We start from the raw sequence: 13115 nt of genomic DNA, 5'->3' as shown, positions 1-13115 counted from the left end.
CGTTCCTAATGGAAAGTGTATCTGGAAAAAACAAAACATTTTATAGTCAGAAAAGTCATGTGTTAAATACAAAGCACAACAACAGCTGCAGTATGTGTACTACAATGTTATTGTAGCATGTAGTAATGCTATTGAAGCCCTTGATAATCATTAGTAATGCATTTTTCATATCTACCAAAAGCATTTAATTCAGTAGATCACATCATTTTATTAGAAAAACAATTCTCAGTCAGTTTAGATGAACAGTCCCTTAAATGCTTTCATTGTTGTCTTTCTGACAGATCTCAGGAGACTCCAGTGGTTTTCAGTTCAAGTCCACTTGTCATCTGGACAGGTGTCCCACAAAGATCTATTCTTAAACCCCTTTAATTTACCCTCCGCCACCCAAAACTGTAATGTACATTTTTATGCAGATGATACTATTTTATATGCTGCTTGGCATTCCATTCATTGCCATTACAAATCTACATTTTGCTTTTTTTTTTTTATAATTTCAGAAATGTCCTATCATACATGAACTTGATTTAAATTCTGATAAAACTAGGAACTCTGTGGAACACCTATCAAAAAATTAAGGATAAATATTTTATTTACACACAACAAGATCGACAGAACCCTAAGAGCCTTCATCTGAAAGTTAATGGGGATGTGGCGAACAACACTAGAGGCCAACTTTAAGCCAAATGAACAACCATCAAGTGCAGGATTTACCAAGGAGATGCTCTGTCCCCACTGCTGTTCTGCTACAAGACTGGCTATGGATACTGACTACAGAATTGAGGAATCATTTGGCGCCTCCTCTACATGGAGTAGAGTAAACGAAACATTGATTCACTGATCCAAACCACTAGAATCTACAGTAATGACGTTGCAATGTCATTTGAACTGGAGAAGTGTAGTCAGATGGTGAAAAAAAAGGGAAGGTAGTCAGAACCGAGGGAACTGCAATACCAGAAGGCAACATTGCAGACAGTGAGGACAGTTACAAGTATCTGGGAATCCCACAGGCAAATGGGAATCATGAAGATGTTGTTAGGAAAGCTGCAAATACCAAATAACTGCAGAAATTAAGCTGAATGGGAAGAACAAGATCTGGAGAATCAACACCTATGTACTGCCAGTTGTCAGATACCCTGTTGAGATCAGGTGGCCAAGGGAGAAGATAGAAGCCACTAACATCAAGACAAGGAAGCCTTACCATGCGTGGAGGGTTTCATTCCAAGGCCAGCACCCTGAGACTGTCCACTAAGCGTGGTAGAGGACTAGTGAGTGTCAAAACCACTATCCAGAAAAAAACAGCAAAGATCCATGAGTACATCAGGAAGATGGCCACAAAAGATAGTGTGCTTAGTGAATACCTCAGGTAGCAGAAACCCGATAAAGAAGAGGAGCAAGAAGAGTTACCATAATGGAAGGACAGGGCCCTGCACAGCATGAACCACTTGCTGATAGAAATGGCTGATATCAAGAAATCTCGCCAATGGCTGGACAAAACTGGACTGAAAGATAGCAGAAAGGCACTAATCATGGCAGCAGAGGAGCAAGCTCCAAGCCCAAGATCCATGGAGGCTGGGGTCTACCATACCAGGCAAGACCCCACCCAGGTGCAGGCTGTTATGCAGGTACAGGCTGTTATATGCTGGGCTGTGCCTGAGACAATCCAGAGAGAGATAGCGCAACAGGAAGCAATAAAACCAATGTTGTTTGAAATTCCCAAGGTCAAAATACAAGATCATTGTAAAATTCTGAAGCCTCATGTTTCCGTGTATCATACAAAAACAACAAACCTATTTCTTGATTTCATTAAAACACTTTGAGGGGATATATTTATCTAAGTGTTCCTATCACTATTTGAAAACTGTGATGGATTCATGTGTACAGTAAAATCTACAAACGTCAATCATGTGGACAATATGTGATGTCTGACTCACTGCTTTCATTTTTCTTGTTTCAAAATCCATTTAGTGGTTAAGTGTTTTTTCTAGTCCACTAGAAAACCACTAAACCCACCAACCAAACTGAGCTGAATGTAGTGAAAGTGCAAAAGTGCATGTTTGTTTTTTCTTTCTAACTGCTCAGTGTGCGGTGTGCAGATAATTGAAGAACTTGCAACATGTGTAACAAAAAACTGGCATAGCTGAATTTGTTAATTAATGTGTTAAGATTACAGCATTACAGAGAAATTGAATGTGATTACAGTAGTGAGTTACTTTGAATAGAAAACCAAACATTAAGAGGCACAGCCATTCCTTTTCTTTAACTTCTCATAATTATGTTTCGACAACTTCAAGAATGTTGCTTCAAACTCATTAGCGGTGAAAATACTGAACAGGTTTTTGATTCATCCACTCTTTCAATTGAGGTTAAGGAAGTGAGGAGCTGGTTTGCACAAGTTTGTATGTATGAATATGTGTAGATGTGTGTGTGTAGGTGGTGGGTAGGAGGATTGTGTGTGTGTCCGGGGGGGGTGATGTTTACAGCAAAGTAGTGGAAACTTTTGAGGGGGTCATGTGACCAGCTTTGTCGTCTCTCATTATCTGCCAAGAATGTTCATGTTAATCCCTTTATCCTCAAAAAGAGAGAGAGAGAAGCTAAGAGAACAGAGGATGAGAGAGAGAGAGGGAAAGGGGGTGGGGAGGTGGTTGGACTTCGAGGTAAATCCTCTCAGTATTTTACTGGTTCTCAGAATCAGAAGACAGGAAAAACTGAGACAATTAACTGAAGCTGAGGAAGTGAGACATAGAAATGGAGGAGAAACAGAATGTCAAAATCACATTGTTTTCTCTGTTTCTCAAAAAAAGAACAATGAGTAACACATGAAGGCAAAGCGTTTTTTTAAAAAAGGGGTAGTAGCAGATAGTAAGGGAAGTCAGGTGATGTGGAGTAACTGTCAAAAATAACCGTCAAGTGCAGGACAAAATGACCTTACGTACAATTGGTTAATGCCTGTGTGTCACGCTGACATGGGAAATGTCTGTGGTACTCATTAGCAGCAATGGTCTCCCATTATACCTAAAAAAAGACATTCTGGGTCACGCTGCACTCGTAACAATAAGAGTCGCAGTGACTTTTCAATTCAAATATGTCGGTCTGCCTGTGAACTCGCAGTACTGTAGGGTATATGCCCATGCATTCATTAGCAGTCATTTGCTCTGAATCTTTAAGTCTACTTTCACCTGCTGGATGTGTAACAGATAAAGGGAAGTTTCGCAGTGACCTGCTGGGAATGGTTCGGTATAACTGAGATGAGTCAGAGAGACAAAGAAGCAGAGCAATATGTCAAATTTAAGACCTTTCCCTAAAAGTAGCATCTGAGAGCTAAGAAAGATGTGGTCATAAAGTGGATCAGCATACGGAGACAAAAGAGTAAATTAAGAGGAGAAGTTTCGATAGTTGCAGCACTCTTATCCGCTGCTATAACACTGACCTGCTGAGGAAGCCTGGAAAGGACAGGCGCACGGGGTAACCATAACGGATCATGCGCACCATCTCAAGCACCCCGATGTACTGCAGCTGGGTAGACACATGGAAGCTGTCAAAATTGTCTGGCTGACAACTGGAGTTGGGTCGCACACACTCCACGAAGTGGGGAGTGCAGGCCTGCAGTTTGCTAACCAACTCTGACAGTGTGTTCTGGAAGAGAAAGAAAACACAGAGGAGATGCATTCAATTGCACATTTTTAGCGAGTCGATCACAATAGCCTCGTGGCTGTTTTTACATGTAAAGTAATTTAGAGAGGAAGGAAGGATTGTCTGACTTCATTTGATGTTTGACGTGTGTGCTGCACAAACTGGAGCAAAATTACAATGTGTTTGTGACAAAGTGGTGTGATTTTGGAGTGTGTTTTTGCCTCTGGAGAAAACAAAAGCACAAAGAGCTCTTTGCTCTGTCTACGGGTGTGTGAGGGAGAACGCGAGAAAGAGCTTTTCTTCAATCCCTGAATTCAAAGATGCTCCATTCAAGGTCACATAGACGCATAAACACTTACATCTGTGTTTTTGCCATTCGTCAAACTGACGTCAGTCTATGCACTGCATACCCTTAGGTTTCAGTGCTCAATACCTCACCCCTCATCTTTGGATGCCACTAGCAGCATTCACATAACTGTCTTCCCTCCAAACATGCGTATGCACACACTCAAATACGTGCCCACAGAACACAGTGGTTTTTGTTCATTGTTCATTCATTCATGTGGAGGGCTTCATGTTTGGCTTGGTACAGCATCATTCTTCAGCCCACTCTCTCCTTCCCTGCCATTCCCAGAGGGACTCGTTGACCACAAGTCCACAAGTCTGATTGTGCAATACACTGGTTTCATTCAAACCAAAGGTACTGCTTCTCTCAACCACATTTTAGGCTTCTTGCGTCACCACCAAGAAGCCACTCTCCCCTGCTCTCCTCTAACTGAAAATTTGTGCTTCTTTATATAGTTGTGAAATCACAGCACCCAATTCTAAACTTAGTTTTGCATTGTTGCAAATGCACAGTAATTCACAAGATTGACATAAATTCCTTTGCTTTATTCCTGTAAAATTTCGTTCGCTTGCAACTGGAAGAATTATGTAACGGGACGAGATCATACCCTTAGCTGGACTGCCACTGTGGTGGGTCCACAACGCTCTAGTCGCTGGAGGAAGGAGCTGGAGCCCTTTTTCTTCAAGATCTGGAAGCAGGAAGCGATAATACATGAACTTGTTAGACAGATGAACCTCTTGAAGGGGCCATTGATGAATATGGAACATTATCATCACATATCATCAAATTTGTGCAGCCTTAATAAAACCATGTTGATATCTTTGATAATTAGTGTGGTTCTTGCAATCAGATTAAATGGTAAATGGCCTGTATTTATATAGCGCTTTACATATCCAGTCATCCACCCATTCACACACACATTCACACACTGGTGATGGCAAGCCACATTGTAGCCACAGCCACCCTGGGGCGCACTGACAGAGGCGAGGCTGCCGGACATTGGCGCCACCGGGCCCTCTGACCACCACCAGTAGGCAATGGGTGAAGTGTCTTGCCCAAGGACACAACGACCGAGATTGTCCAAGCCGGGGCTCGAACCGGCAACCTTCCCGATTACAAGGCGAACTCCCAACTCTTGAGCCACGATCGCCCCACAAATATGTAGCATATTTAGAATTCAGACACAGTTATGATTCGTCATATGTAAGAAGAGGTTCAGTGCTTCACTGTTATATTTACAGGCTTATACACTGAGCAGCAAAACAATATTGCCTAGTGTTACCGTATAAGGCTGCTGGGACAGATCAGTGAGGTTAAAGGGGCCTTGTATAAGCCTTTGCTCTAGATGGCTAATGAGCCACAGAAACAGCAGACAGGGCCTCCTGAAGGTTATACAACCATCACATATGTGCACCACTACACTGTACTTTCAAAACATTGAAACAGATAAAATAAAGAGGGAAAAACAGCTGAACGAAGAGAGTTGGGACACTATCGTTTTCAGGTGTGCTTTTTCGTGTTTTGAGAAAAATGTATAAGCACACTAATGCCCCCAGTTCATGTGCACGTGTATACATTCTTGCGGAGCTTTTATCTCTTGCAGGGCTGCACAAACAAATCGAATTCCCAGATGTTTATATATAGCAGTGTGGTGGGAAGAAGCCTAAATTAGACTTTTCTTTTTTTGTTCCTGAAAAATACCACCCCAGTTTTTCCATCGATTGATTTTAGTGGTCACTTTACAGCAGAGCTTTCTGGGTAAACATGTCACCAAGTCCTATTTTCTAATATGCAGTTGAAGTGGCCATGTAATATTTTAGTTTACTTAAATCTAGTGGTCACGCACTAAAAATACTATAAAGGTGAATTGATGTCAGTGTATTGGCTCAAGTGTAGGGTGTAGCCACAGTAGTGGACTCATCCTACTGTGTGCAAGGTACCGTACCTTGGTAAGATCATGGTACCTCCGGGGCTGTTGGGGGATTGAGCAGGCACTGACAAGGGAGACTGATGGTATCCTGTGGAGCAACAAGGCAGCTTTAGGCCCCCTCAGCCCTATGCAGCTCCGGGCTGCTGGCACCAAGGAACCAGTCTGAGTCAGCTTGGACTGGAAGAGCTGCTGCAGCAACACACTCTCACTGGCTGCCGGGCACAAAGCACATACATGCAGAGAGGGAGGAAAACATAAGGGTAAGAGAAGCAATAGCATTGGTTGAAAAAGTGGGTGGAAGCGAATATGGAGAGGTGAGAAAGAAAGAAAGAAAGAAAGAAAGAAAGAAAGAAAGAAAGAAAGAAAGAAAGAAAGAAAGAAAGAAAGAAAGAAAGAAAAATGAACAAGGACAGAGAGAAAAATCAGTGGAGGAGTGTAAGCAGGGAGGATGCATAAAATTAATCTGCATGTAAACAACAATCAGTTAGGCAACAAGAGGGGGTGGACCATGTCACTCTATAACACGTGGAGCGGTTCGCAACAACAATGAGCTCATTCAGAAAGCCAAACAACATGTGTGTGAACGTGGGTGTGTGGCTCTAATCTGAAAGGCTGAGAAAGACAGAAAAAAAGGAAAGAGAGAGCGAAGGAGAGGTGGTAAAGGATGGTGGCAGTTAAGCAAATAAAAAACAAGACTTCTTTCAGGACTTAAATACTAAAAGCTCCAAGCTAATTGCCTTTTTATTCATGGCAATCACTTCGATCATCTGAATAATCCATGTAGCTTTGTCTCGATCAATAATCTATTTTGAAAGAAAAATCTGGAAACAGTTTTTTGTTCTTAACTAAAAGGTTTTTTTACTCATTTTAAAGAAAAATATAAATCAGAGCAGTTGGTGACACAAAACAGACACCAGGATTGCTTTTTGTTGTTTCATTTTTGGTATAAAATGAAAGACAATGACACAATTGCTAACCAATGACGATGATTATATTCAAATGTATCATTTTTTATAAACAGCTCACACGCTATATTAAAAAAAATATGCAGGGGTGTTTAGTTTTATCACATTTATAGACACATCATCAAGGGTTGGGTAGATTAACAGGAGCTGTCTAGATAGACTTCATTCACTTGGCAGTTTGCACTTAAATCTCTACTCTTGTTTTTTATTGGCTCTCTTCTTTGAATTTAAACTGCCTCTTGTCTGCCAAAGAAATCAGTGCACTTTGCTCGAAGTGACCGGAGTCTGCCATGACTGCCGCAGGAGCAGATGATCATGTTGTAGCACAAGAACACCGGCAGTGCATAAAATTCATTCTTTTCTTTCTGAAAGTAAACCATAACTCTATTGCTGCTGTAAAGTATAAAGATTGTTAACCACTTTGACTTTTATACTTTGAAAAACTAATTAAAATAACTTTTTTTAAATGTTAACAGCGTAACTAGCAATTTATAGCCTATTACATTTCAAGAGTAACCTTTTTCAACACTGCTGTGCTCCTGTTTTCCAAACCGTGGTATAGTGCATGTAAAATTACAAGAACAAGAGCTGTTGCCCCCACTAAGAGGGGCTAAACCCTTAAGTGAGTGCTTCTGTGAAGAGCAAACAAAGGTTAAGTGAATAGCTAGCCAGAAACATGAAACAGTATACTGCAAAATGTCTGAGCATCCTGCAGAATTATAAACAAGGGAAGATAATAATAAAGAGTCTTTGTGTGCAAACACTCGCATGAACACAGACCCTAAATTAGCTTAATCAACCTACCGTCTTTGTAATGAAATCTCATAAGACATATCTGCGAAATGGAACGGTTCGAACATTAAACATGTATCCAAATTATGTAACTTTTTTTAAATACCCAATTCAATTTTAAGAACAAAATTATATGTAAAAAGTCATAATTTCCACCTTTAAAATGCTGTTACAAACATTATCTTATTCTTTCAGTTGGTGTTTTGTTTCAAAAATGGAGATAAGCTACATGGATTCAGAATACTGAACTACACTACGAACATTTTGGGCACACTGTTTTGGTTTTGAGTCAAAGAGCAATAAGAACAACAAACATAAAGAGCTCTCTACAGCAACAGTGAGAAAAACAAGGAATAAATCTTGCATTTTTTTCAGGTAAACTGATTATAAAAACATTCAGGGCATTATTTTTAGATCATCTTCACCCTATATCCACAGCCTACAATTTCATGTAATAATGCACATAGCAGACACTTTGGTCCTTTTAACTTCAAGCCCTAAACAAGAAGTGACGAGGGGATGCCACCTAAAAGAAAAAAACCACATTGTTTATGTCTCGGTGTGGATGAAAGGCAGCGATGCATCGACCTGTCAGACGGAGGGATAACAGCCAAGTCTGAGAGACGAGCTAGCCTTTAGAAGATTAGCCTCATCATGGAAATTATAGCAATTAGGCTTCTGGACACGAGGCTAGCCTGGCAGTCACACAGCGAGTCCCTGTGTCCTGCTAACCACAACACCTCACATCTGGCACTTTCTATAGACAATATACACACAGACGGTGCTGTCTGCTGCACAGGGGATGAAACGCACATATAAAAACACAACCACATTTGGACAACGAGTGGTTTTGTGTGCTGTTTGTTTACACAAGAGTGCGTCTTTGTAATGAAGCGCGTGCTGACACCACAATGTGCACGCATGTCTGTTATTCATTGGGTACTTACACTTAATCGTAAACAGGAGATTCTGAGGAAGAGAGTCCTTGTTTTTTGTGAGCGATCCCGTGAGGTTGTATGAAATCTGGCAAAAAACCAACAAACAAATAAATACAAATCAAGAAATATATACTAGTATAAAAAAATATTCCATTATATTTATTCTATCAGTTCATATCTCGCAAATGTGCTATGAACCACAGATACAGATGCAATACAAACAGGCCCAGTAACTGGCTGGTCCTTTAGTGGTCGCCATAGTGGATCATCTGCCTCAATATCGCCCTTTCTCTAGCATTCTCCTTCTGTTGGGCCAATCCTCCTTTATTGGATCCATGAACCTTCTGTGTGGTCCAATATAACCACCATCCCTCCTCTGCACATGTCCAAACCATCTCAGCCTTGCCTCAATAAGTTCTATCGATGTACTCATTTCTAAGATTTACTGTTTCCAGCTTGGCCTCCTGTCTTTTTTTCAGTGCCACCATCTCCATGATGAGAACTGAGCTGGTCTTGCAACCAACCTAACCTTTTACTCTTGTTGCCATCTTTATGTCACAAATCTGACACTCATCTCAATCAACTCCATCCTACCTGCGCTATCTTCATTAGCTCTCTTGTGCACTGGCTGTTGCTTTGGATGGTTGACCCCAGGTATTTAAACTCCTCACTACCTCTCTCCTTGCTTGCTCACTGTCACACCTGCTTCATTAACACATGTGTTCTGCTTTGCTTCTATTGACTTCCATTCCTCTTCTCTCCAGAGCATACTTTCACCTTTAGTCTCTCTTCCATCTGCTCCCAACTCTCATCACAGATCACAATGTTGTCTGCAAACATCGCAGTCCACACTCCCGTGTGACCTCATCTGTCAGCCTGTCCATCACCATCACAAACAAAAAGGGGCTCAGTGTCGACCCCTGGTGTAATCCCACCCCCATCTTAAACCCATCTGTCACTACTACTGCACACCATACCACTTTATGGCTGTCCTCATACATGTCCTGCACCTCCCTCACATACTTCTTGTGCCACTCCAGACTTTCTCATGCGGTACTATAGTTTCTCACTTGGCACTCTTTCACATGCTTTCACTAGATTCACAAATTCATTCTGCATACGTCTCCATCAACACTCTCAAAGCAAACATCACATTTATAGTTCTCTTTCTTGGCATGAAGCCATACTGCTGCTCACTGATCATCATCTCTCGTCTTCACCTAGCTTCAGCAACTCTTTCCTATGTCTTGGTATGAGTCATCACCTCTTTCCCTCTGTAAATTCTGCACATCACCCTTATGCTTGAAAACTGACACCAGTACATTTCTCTTCTCACACACATCTTCCTCAGGCATCCTCTTACTCTCAATCTCCTCACACTGTATAAAACAATGTGCTCAAAAAGACATCCTAGACATCGCCACACCTCCACAAGTATGTCATCTGGACTAACTGCGTTTCTAACATTCATGCTCTTTATAGCTGGCCTCACTTCATCCTCATTAATCCTTTGCAAAATCTACTGAAATAAAATTGCCATACACACACAGACCTGTCCTGCATAGTGGCTGACAATAAAGGCTGGGCCTTGGTCTTTCGGTGGGGGGTTCCCATTGCCATCCTTGGTAGTGAGAGACAGCCCATGAATTTGGTTGGAGTCCAACTGGGCAGAGAGCCTCTTGTACAAGGTCTGCTCTAATGGCCGCAGGCTCTGGCTCTCCTCATCTAACACGCACAACAGTCCCTGGGGCTTCTAGAGGAGGAACAAACAGATGTTCACATTATCATTTATTTAGGAGATATTTACAAGCACTAAGCAATAACAGTAATCCATATTTTGTGACACTTCCAGAGAGCCACATTTTTTTTTTTCGTGTGACATGAAGGAGATTCAGTGATATTATTTGATTTAGAGATTTCTCGCACCAATTACAACAGAGGCAGACAGTTGGCTTAGAGGGGCATTAGCAGTTATGTTTATATAGACTTTTTGAACATGTTATGTTTTTGCCTTTTGTCTCAATTAAAACGTCAAGACTTTAACTGTGTACATTAGAAAACTGAATAATTGTGATTCCAAAAGTTAGGTTGGGAAAGTGTGGTTGGGATTGTTGCATTACATAATGTCAGATCAAACTGGACTGGACTGGTCCAAACTAGAAGCATACAGTACCTGAAAAAAGAAGTCCAGAATGGCTGGGTGGTTTCTGGGAGAGCGTGCGTTCTCCATGGCGATGCCCTCCTGCAGACACTCAGCCTGCTCCTGCTGGAATAGCACCTCAGAGACGTACTGCCTCAGCCGCTCATTGGTCATGTTCACACACAGCTGGAATGCACAGAGCGCACACACACCAGCATGTAAACACTCTTCAGCACGCATGGCTGACGTTCATCAGAGAGATGCTGCTGAATGCTTATGTTTAAAGAACAAAAATGTTCACAATGCTGGACACAATCGGCTGTCGGGGGCATAAATGAGCTGACTTCTCTTGTAACAGTGGACCAGTAAACTATTACAAATGTCTGACACCTTGGTGTAGACTAGGGTTTAATGCCAGAAAATGGGATTCCTGGGAAATCCTAGCAAGATTATTTCCCCAGTTCCCGGGAAATGTAAAGACAGAGAAAAAATTAACTTGAGTGCTGTTTATTAAAAAATGTAGCCTGTTAATGAATACAAAGCATTTGGGGTCAATAGCACATGTTCCAACTTCTGAGTTGACACTGTGGGATTGCATTTCCACGGTAACACATTTTGTATGGTGTGGCCTTGTTTATGCACACATCCAGAAGAAGGAAAAAAGTGAGTGCAAAATGAACAAATGTGACTAAAAGAAATGATGCCTGTTGTTGCAAGTTCATTTTTGCTTTAATCGGGGAAACTCAGAATCTATTTTAATTATGATTGGTCCATCTGATTTATATATTATAGTTATATTTTGGTAACACCACTATACATTAATTGTCTATTTTGCCTTAATAATAAGCAGAAAAACACGTAGAAAATGTCATTGTGAACACATGCATGCCCGATTCTCCGTGGTGTATTAGAGCTGCTTTAAATGATCAGAGTTTAGCTGAAGTTATTAAAAAGAAACATGTTTAATTCCCAGGATTCCTGGGAAAACTGAAGATGAATTTTCCCAGGAATCCCAGAAAATAAAAACACTTTGCAGTTTATTGTAAACACATGACAAAAAAGATTGAAAGAGATTGTGAAACATCTATAAAACATGTGTAACACTAATTATATGCAGGTCTTGGTTGAGCTTACTGAGCACGATTATGATGCGACTGTATCCCTGAACAATGCAACTGTCATATCGAACAGAAGCACTGCAGATGCAAATCATCTGTGCCCTATTGATGGCTACTGTTAATAGGAGCACTAGAGTAACCAGAGACATATCCATAGCATCGTAAATTCAATAACAAATGCAGTTAAAGTCCGAGCAGCACTCACTGCCACAGCCGCAATTTCAATAAGTACAGACCACTCAAAGGCACTCAGGGCCAGCTACATACTGTCATAGCTTGCCCTTTTAATAGGAGTATGAGAAGCAGGATAGAGTGGTCAACCTGCAGTGCAAAGTGTCACATCAACTCTCCTTTCTATAGTTTCTCTGGGTTGGCAGTGTACTATAACTGGACTAGTCCAAGGCAGAAACTGCTCCAATACAGCAGAAGTAAAATATCACAATAATTATAGGATATTAGGATAAAATCTGATTTGCTGAATGCATGGTAATCATTAACTAACAGGCGTAATATATTTTTCATAGTGCAGGCGGTCCCATCTTCAGTCTATTCTTTTACTCCAAGCTAGTTTAGTCCATTAACAGCTTAGCCCCAGCAGGTGGTTGATTGAGTTAGCTCATTAGCAAAGTGTTGAGCAGGTACAACACATCCCTGCAAACACAGTTCTAATTAACAAGTTCTAATGACCCCGATCCTTGTGCGCATGTGGAGCGTGCTCGGGTACGCTGCTGCATATGCGTGCACATGTGTGTACAAACATGTCAGAGCTTGTTTGTCACTGAAGTGCCACGTCTACTGTACGAGGTCATTGTGTTTATCCGGAAGTTGCCCCTCCTCTTCCCTCTTCTGTGGGTTTAGTGTCTGATGAAAGAAAGCATGCAGTGCCAGACACAGTAGTTTTTCCTCTCGCTTTTTTTTTTTTTTTTAGATTTTCTTATCCTGTTACTTTCTTTTCTCTTCTGGCACTTTCCATGACTTAAATAGAAAAGGTGAAATAATCTCTCACCTCCATTTGGACTGGAAAAAAATCCAGATGGGCTAGGCCACTGTTATCTTAGTGACAGACACACACACTCATACAAAGCAAATACAAACAGACACTCTCTTAATAAAAGCTGTGAAAAACTAGTAGCTCCACAGGGAGGAAGTGTGAGCTTTCAGTAGCAGGAATAAGCACTTAGCCTCTTGAGCACTATGAATTACACTCTGAGGCTCCGGATACACACACACACACACACACACACACACACACACAC

The 13115-nt window shown here is 41.3% G+C and overlaps 1 protein-coding gene across 7 annotated transcripts in view; it reads right to left on the bottom strand.

The window, feature by feature from the left end:
- Positions 1–13115, bottom strand: part of myo16 (myosin XVI) — a 105547-nt gene that overhangs the window by 25468 nt on the left and 66964 nt on the right. For all 7 annotated transcript variants that reach the window (XR_317470.3, XR_317471.3, XM_005948832.2 and 4 more), the window contains exons 22-27: positions 10775–10927; positions 10154–10354; positions 8611–8686; positions 5922–6118; positions 4584–4664; positions 3428–3633 (exon numbers count right to left, since the gene is read on the bottom strand). Coding sequence is in view for 5 of the 7 variants with exons in the window: in XM_005948832.2 (XP_005948894.1) it covers positions 3428–3633; positions 4584–4664; positions 5922–6118; positions 8611–8686; positions 10154–10354; positions 10775–10927 (914 nt within the window). In the remaining 2 variants the exon portion in view is untranslated. The remainder of the gene's footprint in view (positions 1–3427; positions 3634–4583; positions 4665–5921; positions 6119–8610; positions 8687–10153; positions 10355–10774; positions 10928–13115) is intronic.

Source organism: Haplochromis burtoni, unplaced genomic scaffold (assembly GCF_018398535.1).
Source record: "Haplochromis burtoni strain Fernald_Lab_line unplaced genomic scaffold, NCSU_Asbu1 Contig_289, whole genome shotgun sequence".
NCBI classification, from domain to species: Eukaryota; Metazoa; Chordata; class Actinopteri; order Cichliformes; family Cichlidae; genus Haplochromis; species Haplochromis burtoni.
This window is presented reverse-complemented; position numbering and strand designations above follow the sequence as displayed.